Consider the following 22,980-nt stretch of genomic DNA (forward strand, 5'->3'; position numbering starts at 1 on the left):
AGCCACTCTAAGTTATTAGTTTTAAAATTCAAGATATTTAAGAAAGCTTCATCCTCCTTTACCCTTTAAGAACATCAAAGTACTAAGCCAAAGCATGAAAACCCACCAAGCTAGATATTTACAATACTTTTGTCTAGAAAGGATTATCCCCTTTTACCCTTGCTCTTCTTTCTGCCTCCAGTCGCTGCATGATGAGCATAGTATCCACATCATCATCCTCCTCTTCATCATCATCTTCATCTTTTTGCTTCGATTCTTGAAGTCGCTTTTGGAACTGCCACTCAAGCATGAGTTTACGGAGGCGGTCATTTTCTTCCGCTGTACGATCAGGCTTGTTCTGAAGTTCCTGAATCTCTTTACTCAGCATGTCCACAATGTGCATCTGTTGCTGCTTCTCCAGTTTCTCCTTAGCATCCCGTTTCCAGGGATCTGGAGAGAGGCTGTCACTAGAGGACAGTTCTTCCTTGCTGATAGTAATGTACTGCAGATCTCTCCGCTCAATAGTCCGAGGCTGCTGCTGGGGCTGCAGCTCTCGAATAACTGTTTCTTGAGACCTCTGCAAAGTTGAAGGTTTTTCTGATTTCACTTGCTGAAGGGGAACAGGAGGAACCACAGGCTGAGCAGGAATTAGTGGCTGAGAACGCATTTGGCCCAGTTTTCTCTCCTGCTCACGACGTTTCCTTTCTCGTTCTTCTTCCAAACGCGCCTTTTCCTTTTCATACCACCTCTGATGTTCTTCTCTTTTTTTACGCTCAGCAGCAGCTACCTGAGAGGATGCTTGTGCTCCTATCTGGTTTGGAGGAGGAGGGGGAGGCAGAGGCAAATCCATTTGTAGTTCATCAAATTCGGCTGCATAATGCACTGGAGGTGGTGGTGGTGGAGGGGGAAGATCTGTTCTGATGGGCTGGGAAATGGCCACTGGAGTCGGCTGGCTAGTAGCTGGAGTTTTCCAACGGCCAGGTCCACTTTTAGCTAAACAAGAACCAGGTGAGACTGGTTTGGAGGAATGGTTCAGATGTTCCTGGCTAGATGTGCTGGAATCCACAGATGAATTCATCCACTGATCGCTGTCCAATTTCCGATCAATATATTCCACATCCTTCCGTATAACAACTTCCAAACGACTCCTCTCTGGCTGGAAAACTTTATCTCTGAGCTCCTCCTGGGAACGAGCTACACGCTGAAAAAAATTTAAACAAGGCATGTATATCATAGTCCATCTATAATAAAATGTATTTGAAAATGGCTTACAAAACACATTCTTATTACTGGAGGTAATTACTTTTCAGCATTTCCATGCCCAGTAAGTTTCCCAAAACCAACAATAAAATACTCTTCTCAGTCTTCCTAACTCATTTGTGTGATGGAAGACTTAACAAGCTCCAAAATGCCTGGGAACTGGACTAGGAGGAAGGATGAATGCAAAATGGAGTTTAAGCTGAAAACCTCCCCAGCTCACACAATTTCTCAGGACTATCCCTGACATGCCCTCCCCCACATGTGAGTACAAGAGTCCTGGCAGCTCTGAGCAGCGGCTCAGGCATACCAGCTCTGCCATTCAGGCTTCAGCTGGCTTGACTGAACATCTTTCCTATTGGGAAGGCAAACAAGAGAGGCTGCTGAGAGAGAGAAAGGGAGCCTCTGCCCACCCTCCTCCATTAACAGGCGAGATGACCCGCAGGAAGCTCTCATTACTACAGCGCCATTCAGGGTACGGAATCCGGGCGGGCAGCTCTGATTCTACCTGCTCCTGAGGCATGGCTGTATTGGTCTGACATTTTGTTGCTTTTTTAGTGTGTCAAACACCAAGCCTTTTTCTATACAAACTCAGGGTCTCATTGCACTCTACAACCACCTGAAAAGGAACACTGGACCGTAAATTAGGCTTATCAAATCTGTTAATTATTTTCTTGCAGCAAATATTCCTAGTTTGAATGTTAGGAACTACTAAGCACTGAACACATAATGCACCAATTATCAACAACTGAGAGAAGACTAACAAAGCAAACTCCTTTTCTTTTTCCTCCATCAATGACCTAAACCATGACCTCTAAAGAATGCCTTCTTTGAGAGGAACAAGTGTATTTTTTATGCTCTATTAGTCCAATAGAGCTGAACACACAGCTATTTGTTTTAGATTTGCTGTAAAGATGCACCTAGCCAAACAGTTTGCTAATGCCTTCAGAGCAGAAAACAAGCATTTAGCAGCTTTTTTTACAAGCCCGGTTCTCACTGCAAAGATTTAAAGCCTAACTTTTTTTAAAAGTCTATTTTCCTCTAATTTTCAACTTAAAAGAACTATTGTATGGCAGGTAAAAACTGTGAACGCTTTCAATGCTTGTAAGGAGATAAAGCTTCTAGCCATTTGCCTTATGAAAATGCTTTTCTGCAATGCATTCAGCCTTAAGACCATAGCTCCAATTCCGTATGAGCCAACAACTTTAACAGATGGGCTTCGTCTCACCAGTTTTAACCACCTCATCTAAGCTATTCACTTCAGCTTGTCTTAAGCAGGGGAGAAATGCATGTCCAGGCAGCAATTATCATAGAATCTGGTTGAGACAAATGGGTAGGAACCATTCTCTGGAGGCAGGAGCCTCCCCCTCTCACACCATTGAGAGAGAGCACCTGGACATTAACTACGCAGGTAAGATTAGGTGAGATGAAATCATGAAACCTGAAAGATTTAAGCGTGGAAGTTCATAAAAATATTTAAGAATCTATTCGCCACAGTCATTTAATATGCAGCATTCTCCTTCAAAATTACCATCCTACTTTGGCTATAACATCTATTTTCTTAACAGCCCAAATAATTAGGATTTGATATCTATAATACTAAACAAACAAACAAAAGCACTAGCTTTTTATTCAATTGACTTTTTACTGAATTCACTCACCCATACATCTATGAGTAATCAATAAGCAACCCCTACTTTGCTTACGTACTTGCAATCTCAAGGTAATTTACAAGAGACTGCTTTTCCAAGAGTAAAACATAATGAGCCTGCTGTAAGGCTGTGCTTTTATTACAAATGAAGAAATAGTGGGGAAAAAAGAAAAAAAAAAAAGCTTTTTCTCTGTATTTTTAAGCCTCATGGATTAGAGAAAAAGATCATCCAGTAACTGGGATTTAGTAGATCTAGGTTTAATTTCCTGTGTGATTTGAGTTAACTTCTCATTTACAAAGAGTAGAACAACATTATTTTTGAATTTTTAAAGGTACAAATGGGGTAAATCAATTTCACGTCAAGATGCATCTGCACTTTGATAACAGATACAATTGAAATTATATACTTCTTTTTTTTAACTGAGAGCAGGGAATGTGTTTCAGTGAAGACTTTAGACAGGCCTCAAAGTACTGTTTTATTTCAATTTTAATACTTGCCTTTGTCCCTTAAACAACGCACCCTTCAGGCAAAGAGATTTTTCCACATAAAACTTCTTGGAAGAATGGAAGACTTAGGTTGTTTTTCAGAAAACCATAAAACATTTTACAAGACAAACCATACTACCACTTGCACCCCATTACCTCTAGCAGGGGATTAAAACATCCCAGATAACAGGTCTGCAGAACATGTTAACATAAATTCTATGAAAGGAAGAAAAATTTAAAAAAAGCAAAATGAGAAGGAAAAACAAACAACAGAAAAAGGCAGCACAGGCTTCCTGAACCCAAGCCCATCCTGGCAAAAGTATAGTTGTTCCCCTCTTGTAGTATAGTTTCTCCTCAGCAACTCAGAGATCACAGAGAGCTGTCTATTCTGAAAAAATGTCTCTAGTAGTCTGGGAGTGAAAACAAGCAGTTCTTTTCTGGTTTGTTTCTTTATACTGAAAAAAATTACTTCTCACCTGCATGGTAGTGTTGATAGAATGATTGCTCTCTGCCTGGATCTGTGGTTTTTCTTCATAATTTGGCCACTGACTCTGAGCTGGACCCATTCGATCCTGGGACTTGGAAGCTGGGAATGTGAAATATTCTCTAGTATAGGTCTGTGTTGGGATGGGATAAGCTTCAGGTCGTGGTGGCAGAGTCTGTTCCTGAAAAAGGAAGAAAGAATGTAAGGCAGAATTTTCTTATCACATAGATGCGTATGTAAGATTGTTCCAAACATGCATTTCCCAAATGTTTTCTTTTGGCTCATAAGACCATTACTCATCTGGGACAGAAGATAAAGAGGTTGTCTAGTATCAAATGTAACTATGGTTATGACTTATGTTTTTATGGTCTCAAAGCGAGTATGCAATATTGTACAAACCCAAGAAATCACAAGGACAAGTTCAAGAACAAAATTTAATGAAATCACTGAAAGCTGTCCCAACCTTTCGTTAGCTGTAATAAGCAAAACCCCCACCCAGTCACTAGCACCAGGATAGTTAAGACACTGGTTTGACTCAAGCACACTGATGCTATTGATAGCTAAAGGAAGTTTAATAGCCAGCATTTTGCTTTCCACTTCTGACCTCTGTACAAAGATTTCCAGTAGAGACTGAGGTTATTTTGGTGGTAGTTCCAGATGCATAAGCATTCTTTCCCCCAGGGCTTGGAGGCTGATCTGTTGGAAAGTTAAAGGAAGCATTTACGTGACTGTTAATAATAATTCACAGAACTTAATAAAATAACAGTATTCACAAAATAACTATGATTTTTCCTTTAAATAGTTCTAACAAGAAGCTTGCTCCAAATGTTACTACTACACTGGTATTTTAAACTTAATCCACTTTTAAAAACAATCAACCCCCTTTTGAATACGACAGCCTCTGAAATTACTGGTAGTGGCATCTACCCCTAAAAGAAGGATAATCTTTCTTACTTGCTACATTGGGACTGGATCGATGATCAGCTCTGTTCTTCATCAATCTGTCATCCCCTGGCAGCTTCTTTGGTTCGCTGTACTCTGTCCACGGCAGCTGAGGACTCTCAGGTGATCCATTTTGAGTGGAGTTGTTATACAGCTCAAATCCTTCACTCTTTGGTCGGGGTTTACCTGAGCCACGGCGGTCAGAAACTGTAACAGTTGGATATGTATTTTCTCCCTTTCACTTATATTAACTACTGTCTAGCACATTCTTTTTCGAACCAGAGCTACCTTGTGTTTATATTTAAAAATTAGTTCACAGTAAAGTGAATGCTAGATTTTAAAATTTGTACTTCTTCAAATATGCAATCCCAATCTTGTATCAAGTACCATGAGAGGATTTCTTTTATTTTTATTCTTCCAAAGAACTTCTGAAAAGGTATCGCAATATTTGTAAAAGACAAATGTGCTACGCTGAAAGGTCTCTTTCTGACTGAGGCATATGGCATCTGGGATGCCATATGTAAACTGTGATAATAAGGATTTGTTCTTTTAACCCATTCTTTTCTATACTGTAGTACTACCCTATATGTAGAAAAGGTCTTCCTTGACAAAATTATTTCCTTCACAACATTATTTTATGTCTTTTGTTAGTTCCCTGAAGTAGGATGATAACATGGGAGAAACATCCAAGAACTACTTATGATCAGACACAGAAACTTATCTCCTTAAGTTTCAACATTTCTAGCTTAAAAAAGAATTAAAAAATAAATCTTAAATGGCAAAATACGTTCCAGGGGCTTCTGTCTCTCTCTTAGTAATTACACTGCACTCTGTGGTTACAAGGAAGTCATATTCTGAGAGGAGGAGAGAAGCTCTTAAGAAAGGGGCAAAAAAAGCCATCAAGTTTAATGTCCTTTGCATTCATTATATTCCATTTGTAAAGTAAAAATTAATTCAAATCAGAAATGTGTTTAAATGCATAATTAAGTTTTAAAAGGTACACGTGCAGAGCATTTATTAACAATTAGACTAGCATAATTTCAAACAATATTTAAAATCAGATGACGTTGTGATAAGAGAGGAAATGTGTTTTTTCCTGTGCAATTATGTTTCTTTTCTGATTTAGTATTATGGTAATACTTGATAAGATACTGTAAATTATTATATTTTCTGCATTCTTACAAATGCAGAAAGCAGACTTACAAAGTTGTTATTAACACAAATAAAATTAGTATATTTACCTCTTTGCATCATTGGGGATGGCTGATTAAGCAGGGTTGCCAGACCATGGTAAATTGCTCCTTGTTTTGCTACTTCTAGTGTTACTACAGAACCTGTCCTTGTCATAAGTTCTGCTGCCCTGCAATAAAAGCCAAAGCAAAGAAAACAAAATAAAATTAGGCACTGCATTACTTAGTTCTCCTTATTATCAGTTTGTATGTCATCATTTCTCCCCTTTATTCTAGTAATCTTTTGTTTGACAAAGCACTCTTTTTCTGATTAATACTTAAAATCACTTTGAAAAAAACTAGAAGATGATGACTAGAAGATATGCACAGAGACAACACCTACTGGTAAGTACTATTTATTCAGCTTCTGCATTAAAGGTCAGAAGCTGAAATATTTAAAATTAGAGCTAAATACGATTGTTCAATCTATACAGACAACCTGTATCATACGCAGAAAACAGTACACAAACACTTGAACTTGTTACTAAGATTATTCACAGGCAGTTATCAAAAGCCAAGATGAAGCCTAAAATGTAAAAAAATGAGCTTCTGCTCATTTCAGTAAGTTATTAATCTAACATTTTCTTCATGTAAAGACAACCAAGGAAAGCATTCTGTACCTTTCCTGGGACAGACCCACCAAACTTCGACCATCCACACTAAGCAACTGATCCCCTGCAGCCAGACGACCATCCTAAATACACATTCAAGAGAAGAAAATTCATACACCAATGCTAACATGGTTGAAATTAAAACAGTTATTCACACATACTAGTAAACAAAGGATTTTAAAGCATTTCCAAAGGATCTTTCTACCTTTGAACATCTGACTTTTAAGAGTATTACTAACCACATCTGCAGCGCCTCCTTTGACAACAGACTTGACATATATTCCAAGTTTGTCTTGACCAGCACCCTACAGAGAAAGAAGCATTAATTTATTTAATTTGTACTTGATCTCTTAAGCATTCCACAAGTGTTACTCAGAAATTTTACATGTCTAAGTAAACCTCTACCTTCTCACTACTTTTATATATTTCCAAACTGGAAAAAAATCCCAACTATACAGAGAAGAGTTACATTCATTTAAAGTCACAAGAAAAATTTAATATTAGGCCTATTAAAATGGTAAGCTTTGTTAGAAACAAAGAATACTTGGTCTTAATGCAAGTTTAAATAAGAAAAAAAATACCTCAGCTAAAACTTATACTTAAAAAGTTTGTTCTAATCCCCTTCTAATAAGAAATACTTATTTGCACTTTTACATGCATGTTATTATTTATACCTCTTTGTATTATGTTTCAAAAGAGTGAACTGTTTCTCTTGCTAATAACCCAATGAAACAAGGTAAATTGCAGATTACAAGAAAAAGGACTAGAAATATTTTTTACGTTCAGTAGGACTGTAAAGGAGCTAGTGTAAAGGAACAAAGAGTGCCTCTAGCTTTACATAAACAAGTAAAGCAGACATAATAAGTATTTTAGAATTGACAGAGCCAATATTTAAGTCTACTGCAAAACCATGCGACTTTGCTCATAAAACACCTTCCTCATAAGTATTCTGCTAAATTTTGAAAGGACTGTTAACAGTGAACTTATTGCAAGACAACCAACAGATTCAAGACACAAGAACATAAGCATCTATTCAAGCCATGCTGTTGCGTCATCCACATGCTCCAATGTACAAGACACCACACAAATCAGTCTAACTGTTAGTATCACAAACCTTTAAATTGTCACTTACATTGTAAGACTATCATTTGTGTGTTCATTATCTACTGTAGCAAATGATGCTGTTTTACTCTGCAAGTCACTTAGAAGAGTGCTAAGTACATTTTCAAAAGAGCAGTCTTAATTGTAACATTTTTCTAGAATAATCCCTCAAGTTGCTTTGATATTGAATATACAGCTTCCTCTTTTCTCTCCCCCCTGCTTTTCCAACTCTTTCCTTTTGGCAGCAAAAGCATTCATTACTCTCACTGTTATAATGAAGTAAAATAAGAATCAAGGTGAAGATTACTCAAAAGCTAGTGTTATACATACAGTTTTCTAAGCAAGTGAAAGACCTATTTTTATTCCTTAAATCCTGAGTTAATCCCAAATGTTTACACAAAAGGCAGAGAAAAGGAATTCCTTTAAGTCTCATGATTCCAGATTAACATTCTACGTGCCCAAATATTTCATAATTGCTTAAGTCATACTTATGGATAAAAAGGGAAAAAATGCAAAAAGTAACTGAAATAAGGGCACTTCATTTGTCTAGAAAGAATATAAAGGCAACTAAAATAATTTAGTTACTTTTTGTTTGTTTTTTTCTAAAGGGCTCTAAAGAAATATCACAGTAACTGCAGAATAGTTTTAACTTTATACCAGAAAAATTGGTTAAAGTTATGAGAAACAAGTCAGAAGACAGCTAAATAACTGTAATGAAAAATTAAACTATGCTTCACAAATACTTCCCCCCCCAAGCAACCAAGACACACATAGGGAAGGATGATCTGGTTGACAGAACAACTAGACTTCCAAAAATGGACGTTGCAAGATGTCTTAGCAGAATTTCTTCAAGACTTTAAGGTGACATGCAAGAAGGAACTTGTCCTTGTATTTTAGTAACTGGTTTGGTAACGGATAGAAAGTTGTTAGTTTTCACAAGGAATGGAAGTTTTCAGAGAAGCCCTAAATGACTGTGCTGTTCACCATGCTTTCCAGAAAAAAGGGCAAGAAATAATGTAACTAAATGTATCAAATATAACTTTGATCAAGTAAGTCAAAACCAAGAGTTGGAGAAGGATCACATGATGCTGAACACTGAAGCCATAACAGGGTGAAAATGTATTTCACTGCTCCAAATATGAAGTAATGCTCCAACCTTCTAAGGTACTGGTCCCCATCAAGGCACTGTCGGCAGAATCAGTCAGCAACTTCCCTTGTTGGGAACTGAAAATTAAATTATAGGGTTTATATGCTCCTTCCTCTGCCTCCAACAACTAAATACCTAAAGGCAAGCTCCTTGACTTCCAAAGGGCAAAACAGTCAACAGCAACTCGCCCACCCACCCATCCTTGTAGTTACAACCTCCTGTCATTGCAGGGACCAAATGGCAGCTTTTCTTGGAGGCCACATTGACCATGAGTAACCAGACACCTCTAAAGACATCTGGGATTGACAGCACTTTTATTCCTTCCTAACTTCAAAAGATGCTAGCAAGAATCTTATCCCCTTGGGTCCAGAAATTCAGACAACAATCTGCCTAATATAAAGATTAGGTAAAAACAAGCAAGCCTTTGGAAGAGCATTGCCTCTTACAACAGCACACATATTAATCAAGCAACTTTGGGGTTCTGACTCCAGTATTCGGGTATTACATTAGATGCTATTTCCATCCATACATATCACCTTTCTCATGCTTGATTATGGCTGTTAGTGCACATTAAATGAAGCTGAAAACTTCTCTATAAGCCCATGATATGTGCATTGGTTTGCAGATAGTGATGACATAAACATTTTCAATTGCACAAATATCCATATAGTAGTTTCTGAACTGGATTTATCTCCTTGAGAAAGATCCTTCTAATGACTATTTTCAGAGCCATCTTACATCAGCTCAAAAATCTGGAAGCCAAGAGAACTAAGAGAACAGAACAGACAAATCAGAAACCATCACAGCCAGTAAAAAATCTACATTTACAAAACTGTTTGGAATTCTGGTTACTTCCTTACAAAACAACACCAACAGAACCATGAGGCTCAGAGGATAACAAGGATGATCAGAAACAGGGGATAGCTTTCTTGGGAGAATCAACTAAACAGACATGGACTCCTCAGCTCAGCAAAAATCAAGGAAGTGAAGGTCAACAGGAATGTGTGTTGCAGTGACAGGATTATTTATAATCTCTAATCAGCCAACAAAAAAATGCTTTCTTACTTCTGTTATCATGTCTAGCATATTTTAAATAGTAAAACACAAACCCAAAACCAAACAAAACAGAACAAGAAAAACTCCACCCAAACATTTTCCATAGGATTTCATAATTAAATTGGAAACATCCAGAAACAAGACTGCTGTAGATGTCAAAGTGTAAACAGAATCACAGATTCATGGTAGGGCTCTCTGAGGCCTTTGGAAAAATATCCAAACAACAAACTCTCCAAAACAGATTATAATGCAATCTCAAAGAAATTCTGAAATTACAGAAAGCTAGAAACCAGGAGGAACCACAGAATCATAGAATGGGTTGGGTTGGAAGGGGCCTTAAAGATCATCTAGCTCCAATCCCCCTGCCATGGGCAGGGATACCTTCTACTAGACCAGGTTGCTCAAACCCCATCCAACCTGGCCTTGAAACTTCCAGGGATGGGGCATCTACCACTTATCTGAGTAACCAGTTCCAGTTCCTCATCACCCTCAAAAGAATTTCTTCCTAATAACTAATCTAAATTTACTTTCAGTTTAAACCCACTCCCTGTTGTCCTATCACTACATGTCCTTCTGCAGAGTCCCTCTGCAGCCCTCTGGCAGGCCCCCTTTACGTACTGGAAGGCCACAATTAGGTCAGCTCAGGACTCTCTCTTCTGGGTGAACAATCCCAATTCTCTCAGCCTTTCCTCATAGGAGAAGTACATCTTACACTTGTTTTGTTATGTTCTTTGTCTAAATATCCCACAGTTGGAAGATACCATATCACTCAGACTTTTGCTCTAACTGCTCCTATACTCTAAGCCTGACAGTAATTCTTCATTATGATTTGGAATTGACATTTTACTTCTCCTTCCTTTTTTTTCCATATTTTCATGAAGTCTATACAGTTTGTCAATCTTTTCCTGTTCTTTTAAGGGAAGTTATGAGCAGATGTGTTAGCTCCAAATCATCTCACAAATACAAAACTAATGAATTTTGAATGCATAAAAATTATTTTAAAAAACCCACATTTTTGTTCAAATTACATTAAAAAAATCTTAATCAGCTACCACATCTACTTACATATTATTAGGACCAATGAATTTTTTCTCTGTCTAATTCACATGTCACTTGATATGTTTCTACCAACATGCATGTGCTTTCACATGCTTGGGAAGACTTCTCATGAGTATCCTTAAAATTAACTCATCATCTTCCTTCAACTTTTACCCTAACCTTTATAGTCATTTGAATCCAAATTCTTAATTTCTGTTGAAACAGACCCAATTTTGCTTTGGTTCCACCTTCCAGGAGACTGCATTAGAAGGAAATATATAATTATTAGGGACACAAAAAGGTTGTTGATATGTAGTTAGTCACACATACTAAACTCCAAAGTGAATAAAATTCTCATACATGCCATATGAATTTTTCTGTTCTCATTTACTGATGTTAAAATAAAACAGTTTTTTTTTATAAACTACTTATTAACCTGCTTTTCTATCAAAGGAATGTGAAGGTCAACATAATTAAAACTATTCCCCCACAAACAAAACAGAGAAATGACATGTGTATATCAGTAACAATAATATGATATTCTTTGCACTTCACTGTATTTTCTCAAATTCTGAATACCAAAAGCACATGCATCCATAAAGCTGTTAGTCCAAACAGAAGAACATAACTGAAGTTAGATGACTGTGAAAAGCAAGACTCTAGTAAGCTTAAAATGATGGCTTATTCTGTCCCCCCAAGATTAACATAGTGAAATCTACAGCATATTTTATCAAATATACATAAACAAATATAAAATCTCCAAAACCTTTACATGTATTTTTCAAAAAATAATGTAGTGTATTCTAGATTTTAAAAAAAAGCTTCATCCACAGTAGTAAACTTTTTTACCAATCTATCTGTTTTCTTTCACAATTTGATGCAACTTTTTCCCACAGTCCTTGCAGAAAGTGAAACAATATACCCTTTTGAGGAAAAATTTGGGAAATCCTTCCCCTGAAGTAATAATTTAAGGAAACTTTTATAGACGTGTAACTGGAAAAAACCCACAAACCTACTATAGCTACTTCAGTTCACTGGGTGACAATATTCCTGAACTGAATTAACTGCCTGAGTATAACACTCTATTCTGAAAACCTCCTTTGTTCAGCTCTAAATAATATCTAAATGCTATCATAGCTAAAATAAACCTTACTGAAAAAAAGTTCTATAAGGATGGTATTAGCTGAACAGAATTCGACAAATAGCGAATTGCGGACTGAAGAAGAGAAAATGGTACTTAAAAATTCTGATATCTCATATACATCAGATCTAAGCTTCAAAATGAGAAACATCTCCATTCTGTGCTTTTACAATATAGTTAAAGAATCAGTACAAAAAAACAACCCAGATAAAACTGTATAAAGCTCAGAGAACCAGTTTGGAGGCTACCAGTGGATCACTGTTTACACATTTCAGTATTTTTAAAATAATGTTATGTTAAATGAACTGCAATTACAGTAGCAGTGCACTCATACAGAATGCCAGGAAGAAACCCACCTGTCTGCTCACATGCTGTCTCACACTTGGAGCTGTGCAGGCACTACTGTGTTGTGGCAGGTCCCGTGACAGACCTGGCTAGAGGCTAAGTTGATCCCAAGCTCCAGTTCCTGCCTGCCAATACAATCTTTGTTTTCAACTAAAAAAACTTGTTTACAGCACATCACGACTGTTCATAACCTTACAGGAAATGGGTTGCTAGGAGGGGCCAGGATCATTAAGAAGGTTTGACTCCACTATTTGGTGAATAATGTGATTTTTTAACCCAACAATTTAAACCGTTTGAAATTCCTAAATCCTACTAGAGGTCACCCATTGACTTTTCAAGCAGCTCTGGGTAGTGTCTGCGAAATAACAGTATTCTAGTGGAAGCTAAGCCCCAGAACAATTGCAAACCAACCAACCAGCCACATACATGCAGATTCCCACAAAGAGAAGCAAACGACACAGTGGAAAAAGTCTTTAAGCTTTTGACAGTTTGCGTGTCAAACACGCCAAAACGATACTTTCCAGCTTGGTCACATCCTACCCATTCCCCTTCTAAATGTGAAAAAATCCTAACTTTATTTAGCAAGGGATGGAGATGAATGACATCAGTAGAACTGAAGCAAGTGCGTCCTGCTAAAAAACACAATGCACTTTTACTTATGTAATTGCACAGTGGGATAAAAAGGTCCCCCCATTTTTTTCCAGAAAGCCTTATTAGGCCTCTGAGTAAAAACACGGAAAGATTCCTGAAAATAATGTTCTCCATGCTCAGGCTTATTCATCTTTAAGATGTACATAGCCAACACATGAGAAAAACTGAAGAAAACTATTAGATCCAGTACCCAGAATGGCTCACATCTGCATGACCTGTATAAAGGGTTTTTTATCACACTTAATCTTAAGAAGTAATTAAATGCTTTAAAACAGCACAAGCGGAAAGATGTTAACATATTCCACGTGCAAGTTTGTCATGTATTTTAGTCAGACTGTGAGAATAATTAATCCTAAATTTGCTGTGACTTGCAGGTTGCTGAAGGAATTCTGTGACAATGAGCAACTTTCACATTTAGATGGAATTTTAATACATCTTCTATTTAGGGGGAAAGACAAACACAGCACAGTTCTGCTTATAGAAGTCTGCTTAGGTCTTTATCCTAAATCTAAATGAAGAAAAGAATGTATGGGAAAATGTTTAAGTGACCAAACTACCTTGTAAAAAGTAAATAAACAATGAGTCTTCCCCCACTGAGAGCTAGAATAAAAGGAGCGACAAGTCAAGAGGATAAGCGAAAAACTGAGGAATGAAATTATCAATAAATCCAGCAATTAAAACTCACCTAAGTTTTACTTCCCTTAGATCTGGCTTTATTGCACCTGTGTGGGTCACATACATGGTTTGACAATATTTAAAGTGAGATTGAAGATAGGTAAGCTTTAAGAAAAGAGGACTAGTTTTATTTTTGACGAGACAGTCTGGTTTGAAACAGTTCTTATCACGAAACAAACACATGTTTAGAAAAATCTTACAAGATGGAATCTAAAATTACAACCTAAGGTTATAAAGACAAGCAATGAAATGAAACACAGAGAGAGTTGTTTAGACATTTGGATGATGACGATTGTTGAATTTCACATCAGTACTATTCACTCGTCATGGGTTGCAGAGTCCATGCAAATCTAAGTCTTCATTTCAAATTAAATGAAAACTTCAAATTATCGAAGTGGTATTAATTAGGCCCTAGTTCAGTGTGAGCATTTTTCAGTGATGTCCAGTTAACATTCCAATCTGTCTAATGCACATCAGGAGAACTTAATTGTAACATTATTTTTCTGGTGGTTTGTAGCTGAATTGATAAGACACCTTCTGAAATAACTGAGTAGACCCTACACATGAACTGACACTGCAGCATCTGCGTATGCAATAAAGTCTACATATGCAATAAATATTAAAAATCAACTCCCAAATACTGTAAAATTGTATTGTAATTAAACTCCAAAACATTATCAACTGATCAGAAAAAAAAAAAGGTGATGTGCCCCTTCTGGTATCTAAATTAAGTATTTTACAAAATACTTCAAAACTTCCTAAATCAATTCTTTTCAAAGCAAAAACTCCTGACCTGTTAGAAGAAGAAACTAAAATTGCAGACTATATTCCCAAGCCATAGAGTGACAGGATATCATGAACAAGAAAGAAGCTTACACATGGAAGAGAGAAAAATTACCAGTAGCTATCATTTGATTGGTTTAACAGGATATTTTACCATTCCTCTATCATGCTTAATGGGGGGGGGGGAAGGAATCAGCCTTAAAAAGCAAAACCCCAATACACTTACAACATAAACAGAACCTCACCTGAAAACACAACCAAAGACTGAAGAGCAGAGAGCAGTTAACCAGCTGGAACTTCAGCAAGAGCTTTTAGTTCTTTCAGAAAACCACAACTATTTATCTTGAAGATTAATGAATTCAGACAGGCTGGAGCCAACAACAAACCCCATTAAAATCCGACAATTAAAGCCAACATTAAAATCTCACCTGAGAGATAACTCTTTTTTTTTAACATATATAACATTGGTATATACTGACATAATATTCTTTTATAAACAGATACATACATATTCTTCTCTACTAGTTCATAAAAAGTGTTTTTTAAGTATTCACATTTGGAAAATTAAGAAGTAACAAAGACTCCATAAACTTTCATTTATAAATGTCTTCTAACTAAGCAGTAGGACAACTAGGAAACCTGAGCTAGCATACCACAACATATCACTTCTTATAAGGGAATTTACTAAAGAATTTACTAAATAAACAAATTGACTCAATGATTTTCCTGTAGGACCTGAAAGATCGGAAGAACTCTGCAAATTCATGAAATAATGGCAATCCACAGAAGTTAAAAAGCAAATTTTGGCACTTCTGCTCAGCCTCTAGAACGCTGATAAAATATCTTTAAGACTCATGGCACTGACAGAGGGCAGAGGAGGAAACAAACACTACAGTGGCTAATTAAAAGAGAATCTGGAAGGTGAAGAAAATAACCTCCCCACAATATTAGGTTTGTTTACAGGATTTACATTCTTCAAGTCACAGACTGCATCCTCAAAACAAAAAATCTAGAAAATTGCTGGGAGCAGAAGGATGGAAGGAAAACAAAGTTGATACAACAGAGCCAAGTCAATCACACATTTAAAGCATCAAAAGAAAAAAAATACAAAAATACGCTCAGCTGAGACAATGGTGTGCAAAGATTTCATACCTGTTGTCCAAATGGCTATTTGCCCCTTTTAAGGCTGGTACAATTTTCTGATTGACTACAAAAATTCTGTCATGTTAAGTCAAAGGACCAAATTTGGATAATGTAATCTAACCTTGGTTTTTGAGACAGTCTAACAAGAAACAAGTCTTTTTCCATCATATCCACTTATAATCTGGACCATCTATCAAGCAACACACCAATTTACAGTAGTCCATACTTGTTTGCACAATTCATATTATTTTGCAAGCTCCTTGTTTTAACAGGATTGTGCCGAAAATACTGCATTTGCTTAAAAAAAATCACTACAAAACCTCTAGAAATAGAAGAGGCAGCATTTAAAAAAGAATTGCAACTACTTCTACAGAGTATTCAGACCAATGAGGAAAAGACTGAGATAAACTACCGTGATCTGAAAAAAGAAACAACTACTCCTACAACAGAAGGATGTAAAACTGAGGATGTACAAAACCAAACTAGTAATGAATTAATAAACATGACAGATTTAATTAAAGTATTTAAGGAGAACAGATTTTATTGCTAGTGTTGCTATGTTGTCACAAGATGAGTTTTATAAAACTTCCTTATCAGTAACAAACTCAGGAAACTTTGGCTCACATACATTACAGCAGCCATAAAATTAGAACTAGTGCAAGTGTGTACAAAGTTGTAGTTTGAGTAACAGGAACATCAGATACAGAGTTCATAATGGCAGCATCCCAGCTATCCACGAGTTAGTGAGTCAGTCCCAATGGAAGAAGAAATCCTGCCAGGTCCTCCTTCCCATCTGTATTTGCCAGCAGAAGCAGCTGTAACGGCACAGTGAAAACAACAGGCAGCTCCTTCTAGTGAGAGTCAACACACAGCTTCATTCCTGGGTGAGCCACCCATGCCGGGACGTGCCACACAGTGACCTGCCACCAGCAGCATGATGCACTGGAGGTGCTGAGCCACACAGCCCCACCAGTATCCCAGTCTAAAACAGGAGTGGGAATGAAGGTCCAATTGTTGACCAGGTGTTAATCTCTTAACAGATAAACTACTCCCATCCCCAAACATCATGCCCCACCTAACTTTGGTGGATCCCAGACTAGCTGTACTTTCTGTGAGGTTAGCAAGATTCTTGCAGTTTTAGTAGATCTGTAGGATGACCTAGTTATTTAAATACCTATAAGGAAAAACAAAACTACAGAAACTATTATAAGAACACTTTTCCAGTTGTTAGGAATGACAGTAACATTATATTAAGTAATTAAGGAAAAACTTTGAATCTGCAAAGCACATCTGCAGGTACAGCACCTAACCAAACTGGTACTGCTGCAAACAATTAACAGGAAGGTCTTGTCATTACTTGTTCTAAGCCCTCATTTGCTCACACCCTTTTAGCTTCATATACTTTGTTTATCACTCCAATAAAACTGGAGTGATGAACAGTTTCGAATAAAGACTGGCAGAATCATGTTTGGTTAAAGAAAAAAAATACCCTTCCACAACAAGTTTCTTAAAAATGTTGTATTAAAAGTCTACTTTTATTCCATAAAATGCCAGAAAGTCTTCCTAATGATCTTTCAACGCTGATTTGAACGTTTCTGTCCTACATACATATATATATGTAAATGGTTTCGTGCTTCACATGTATATTAATATGAAAAAATAGTCCCAAAGTGACAGTATTTTACTTTTCAACTGCACTTTGTCTGAATTCACAAAAAAAGTGTCATACAGTCACCAACCTTTTCAAAGTAATATTCCAAGGGGCTTCAGCTACAAAGCCTACAGGTCAAACCACTCCAGAGGTTCACAAAAATCACAGAAGATTTTTAAAAATAAACAATTTTCAAGATTTTATTGGATTTTCCATAATTATGCAAACATTAAATAAGATTTTATTTTAATAGTGTAGATATCACTTATGTGTGTGTACATACACAAATATACCTTGCTGAAATATCAGGATCTGGTATGCTTCATAATGCTTTAAGGATGACACTGTTTCCCCAGGTCAGTCTTTTTTGTTAAGCTGCTGTAGTATTTTATAAAATGCAGTTTTTATTAAATGCAGGATGAATAAACTGCAACTAAAATGTCTTTAAAGAAAACAGGACAGAAATGTAGCTTATCAAGCCTGATACCAGCCATCAGCCTGAAATCTTTTATCTGCCTACGCCCAGAGTAGATTTCACTGATTTTTATCACAGCTAAATCTCTGATTCCAGACTCTTAAGTTCACATAGAAGATCTCTAAGTTTTAATAAACATCCTTAAAGGCAAGTTTATGGAACAGAATCAAGTCTCACTCTGACTGCCCAGGCAAGTAATTAGTCTAGAAGCAATTAAATAACCCAAGCTTGTAAGCATTTTAAAAAATACTAGTTTACTAAACTATGCAGTCAGTTTACAAATTCACTCTCTAGGAGGCAACAGCAAAGGTTTCTGACCACCCAAACACTCACATTCCATAAAGCTGCATGCATTTTGTAGATTGCATCTGGATGAGTACATATTTCTCTCCTTTAGGTACCATACATAGTCTAAGACTCCTTGAAGTACTTGGTGTCCGCCCACAGGCAGGAGAAAGGCCAACTTTGTAGCTACTGGTCCCACCTCCAGTGAAGGCAAACTTTTCTGGACTTGAGGATCAGAAGAAAACCCACTTTGTCAGAGAAAGCAAAGGCCTGTGCCGCCTCAAGACCAATGCCGACACTTTGGAAATCTGTCATCGTTAGACTAAATACTTTTCAAATATAAATGAGGTGAACCAACCTACTATATGTAAAACTGGTCTGTTAGTTGTGGCTACAGCTGCTCTGCATCACGCTGTACCCTGACTTAAAAAGAATTTAAAACTGACCCATTCTCTACATGCATAAACTTCTGCTTTCCCCTCTCAAAATACTCCTCCACACTGGGGACAAAAAAAAACATCTCTGGCACTAGACAAAGTACAGTCACAACTGGGCAAAACATTTCCAATTAAGTAAAACAAGCAGTGGAAATGCCAACTTCGGTGACAATCATTATGCAACAGGTAAAGAAACATCAAGCATTTGACTGCTATGACCAACTCCACTGCAGCTTTAAGTTGCACTGGGTGGGAAAACAGATGAAAAATAAGTGTCTTACTAAGATTTAAAAAAGCTAGATTGGCAGCAGTCCGGTGTATCCAGAAGCTCTATTTACAAGTAGCCTGAAAAGGTGTAAAGCAAAAGGACTGAAGAGTTTTGTTGTTCTCTTTAATGGAATAAAGATTACATTACTTTTTTATAAAAGAATGTCTGCAATCAAGATTGACCTGCACACAAAGCAAGCAGGTGAATATACTCTCTATCTTCCCAAAGTATGCTTCTCACAGGAGAAGCCAGGATATTCTGTAATGGACCCCCCAAAATGGCATTAATAAAATATGCACTACTGTGCTCTTGTGCATATGTAGTTGTTTGGGAATTTTAACAGTATTCAGTATGTAAAGCAGGTACACTGACACAAATAGCTGTAAGTGTCTTCTGCACTAAACATAAGTATACGCATTTATAACAATGTGATTTCTCTCACACTCTGGAAACTGAGTACTTCTAAAAGATAAATCTTTGATGAAAACCAAAGCAACCACATGAACTAGCTAAAGCAATTGGCCTGAAGGCTCAAAGGAAAAATCTTTCATTGAGCTCAAGGAAAATGCACTGCTTGAGCTCTATTTCCCCAAACAAGGGTTAACTTTTTAATGCATGTTTGCTATAAATACTCCATGAGCAGTGACACACTATAGGCTATTCAGAGTTATGTACAAAACTACAAGTTGTACTGCAGGTTCTGTGATGCTCTTCCCTGGTAAGGCAACTCTGTTTTAATATCTCAGCTTAATTCTGTCTGTGCATCGGGCTTTACAGGCAAGACATACCGAGCAATTTATTATGGAAAAAACCCACTCTGTATCTCTGCACTTCTTTGAAGAAATGGCACTTGGCTCTTATATACTAAGGATAAATCATAATCCAAAAAACCCTATAGCAAAAACTTCCACATAACGCTGCTCTGCAGTTTCAGATGGATACTGCTTAATCCAGGATCAGTACATACACTATCACATACTATTAACCACTTAAATTTCTACTCCAACTGAAAGTATTACTCATACAGGGAAAAGTCCACACAGCATTTGTTAACTTCTGAAAGTCTTGTTCATTAACAGAAGTAAAAAAATTAAAATTAAGATGCTGTATTAACATGTATCTAAAGGGAATTTTGAAAGTTATTAGAATGCCAGGACTGATTAAGTCTAGTAGAGGAATTCTAGCTAAAGCACATGTGCAGCGTAACTTTTTCAGGCTTGCTAGCAAGGGCCTGCATACAGGGTATTAGTGCCATGAGGAAATGCCACATGAATGTTAAAACTCACTTTGTTCCGGAAAGCCTTAAATACAAATGTCTGGATCACCCTCTTACAGTATCAATCTAAATACAAGTGAATAAATAAGAAAAACCACTCTATTTGAGCAGAGCTGAGTTCTCACAGCTACTGAGAAGAAAAATCATGCTGTGATGGTGTAAGCTTCAGGTTTTACACATCAGGTAAAAGCATTAACAAATTTTATACAACATCTACAGGGCACCAAAATTTAAGCAAAAACCCTGCTGGAACTTATGAAACAACAAAAACCAGCAAATTGCTAACACAGAGCTACTTATTTGCTCATGATGAAGACTAAACTGGTAATTTACATACTATTTTATTTCTGTGAGACTGAAAAATCTGTCCTGGAAATGACAATTATATACTGTATTTTCACTAAGGTCTTCCTAAGAAGCCTGTTAAAGCAACATCAGTAGTTCAGACGGCTGAGGTGAATTAGTATTGAGCATTAAAATAAAAATCCAACACCCCCCCCAAAATAACTTATCATTGAAACATTTCAATTAATTCAAGCTGGGAGGAAAGGCCAAAAGATTTCTTTTAATCCTCAGAAAGCACGGACACAAGAAGATTTCAGATACTGAGGTATATGAAATCTTTAAACTCAGAAAACATGTAAAGAGCTACCAAACAGTTAAAAAAAAATAAAATAGTATTGACTGTCTATATTTGCAAACACAGATTAGAGAGAACCAAATTTGTATGCTGTTACCAGTATTACCTATAAGCATAATTTTCAATTTTGGGGAAAAAAATTAAATGAATGTTTAAACCCACTCCTTCTACATGGATCACCTACAAAATATTTGTGGAAAAAACTTTCAGAAAAATTTTACATCAAAATTTATATTCCTGGTAGTCTCAAACCCTCGTTAAATTTAACACCTTAAACTGACAACTAAATAAAAAATGACAAGCAACGGTTTAGAAATTAATGCAACTTAGAATGATTTAACTAACCCTTAAGAACAAACAAGGTTGCCAAATAATACAAGTTATTTATCGTTAAGATGCCACACACTTGCTTTTAGAACACTAAGTCCGTTCCCCAGAATATTTACTGCTGAACTGTCAAACTCAGTGTTTGAAATGCTTCTATTAAAAAAGAAACACCTTATGACATCTCATCCTATTTTAGTAAGTGCTATGAAATTACTAAATCTGACCACCTGTTAAAAATACACTCTGATTTATGTGCCAGTAGGGGCTTATGCATATGTATTTTAAGGTGTTTGTATATATTTTTAACTTTTTCTGTTATACTACTAGAAGACGATTGAGCAAGAAGCAGAAGTGTGCCATACTTTAAAGAACTAAATCATACCATACTAATGAATATAACCAGCATGCAAAGATTAATCAACAAAACCTGCTCTATCGTTCTTGTAGAACATGGGAATCCTTTCTTTTGTGCAGTAATAACCTAAACAGAATTTAAATGCCTCATGTCTGTGAATGTGTCGAATAAGACACCCTAGCTACAACCTATTTGCTGTTCAGAAGGGTCTAGGGTATTAAAAATGTTATACTGTTTGGGATGTCAATTTTAATTATTCTACTAAGATTTTCTAAGGGGAAAACAGACTTTTAGAGGAACCTGGATTAAAGCCAACTATATTACAAGTAAACAGATCACAGGTCATGCTACTCATGCTCTGGCACAGTAAAACAGTAGTTACCACACCTGAAACTTTAAATATTAATAGTCACTTCCACAAATTTGAGAAGTGCATATGAAGAACAAGCTAAAAAATTAGTTTTTTCTTTCTAGATTTTAGAAAGTTAGCTACTAACATCTGACTATATTTAACTGCATGCTGTATTACATAGTTGCTACATGAACAAATAGCTACTGGCAGGTTTAAACAAGCAAGAGAGAAGGAAAAAGTACAGGGATAGTAAAACTTCAGAGAAAAACAGTCCCAACAGAAACCTGAACAGACTTACCATGGATTCTGTTCTTCCAACAACAGAAAACCACATTTTGATCTCCGGGACTACAGATCCTTGAAAGAAAAAAAACAATTCTCCACTTCTCTTCCAGCCCTCAACAGCAACCACCGCTCTAGTCTGCTGGATTTTCCAAGATACTCATCAAGATAACTCGGAGCTGGATGCTATGACACAGTGTAGCGTTTATCAACACCAGCTATAACCAATACAATATTCAGACTCTTACGTAATCAGTTATGCTGTTCTGACTCCCATCTACTTTAGAGGCTTTATTAAACTCTGAAAACTGCTAGAAAAAACAAAGTACTAAAGACAAAAAAACTCCAAATTAAACAGGAAGTAATGTGCTGGCCCACAGATGGCTAAGTCACATGTGAAAGTCCCCAAAAAAGTGATATATTTTTAAAGTAAACTCTATGCACACGCTGCTTCCAAATCATCTGGATTTCATAAAAACTAAACCACAATGTGGTTGGGAGTCTGGCAGCTTTTAACATCAAAACATCTTTCAGGGTTAGAGCAACCAAAGTCTGCACTCAACCTCAAAAAGCAATACTGTTCCCTGTTCCCAATGCCCGACCACTCCTACCAACTACATTTCCATATACCTATTACAAAAGCTATTGCTAATAAAGCTACAGGAGTATTACAGTAAGAAAACATGCAATACCTACAAAAGGGCAGAACACCAAGTTACCTTTCTGGATCACATATGAAGCTATACAGTTTAATTTTAAATAAAAATTGGTTTAAAGCATTCAGTTTAAGAAATGTTGTTGGGTATTCTCCCAATTTACAAAAAACTGAAACAAAATGCAAACCAATACAACACTGTTTACACTGCTCTGTCAGCTAACAGTTGTTTCACAACTAAACTTGTTTTCTCTGCTA

At 36.6% G+C, this 22,980-nt stretch overlaps 1 protein-coding gene across 21 annotated transcripts in view; it reads right to left on the minus strand.

Moving 5' to 3' along the window:
* Positions 1-22,980, minus strand: part of AFDN (afadin, adherens junction formation factor) — a 124,098-nt gene that overhangs the window by 16,124 nt on the left and 84,994 nt on the right. For 20 of the 21 annotated variants that reach the window (XM_051811115.1, XM_051811114.1, XM_051811108.1 and 17 more), the window contains 7 exons: positions 6,879-6,944; positions 6,649-6,722; positions 6,041-6,159; positions 4,812-5,006; positions 4,462-4,553; positions 3,850-4,038; positions 158-1,180 (listed from right to left, as the gene is read on the minus strand). In XM_051811115.1, coding sequence (XP_051667075.1) covers positions 158-1,180; positions 3,850-4,038; positions 4,462-4,553; positions 4,812-5,006; positions 6,041-6,159; positions 6,649-6,722; positions 6,879-6,944 — 1,758 coding nt within the window. The remainder of the gene's footprint in view (positions 1-157; positions 1,181-3,849; positions 4,039-4,461; positions 4,554-4,811; positions 5,007-6,040; positions 6,160-6,648; positions 6,723-6,878; positions 6,945-22,980) is intronic. The other variant, XM_051811110.1, reaches the window with a different exon arrangement.

The sequence above is a fragment of the Manacus candei genome, unplaced genomic scaffold (assembly GCF_025592945.1).
Source record: "Manacus candei isolate 608988 ecotype Guabito, Panama unplaced genomic scaffold, ASM2559294v1 h1tg000081l, whole genome shotgun sequence".
NCBI classification, from domain to species: Eukaryota; Metazoa; Chordata; class Aves; order Passeriformes; family Pipridae; genus Manacus; species Manacus candei.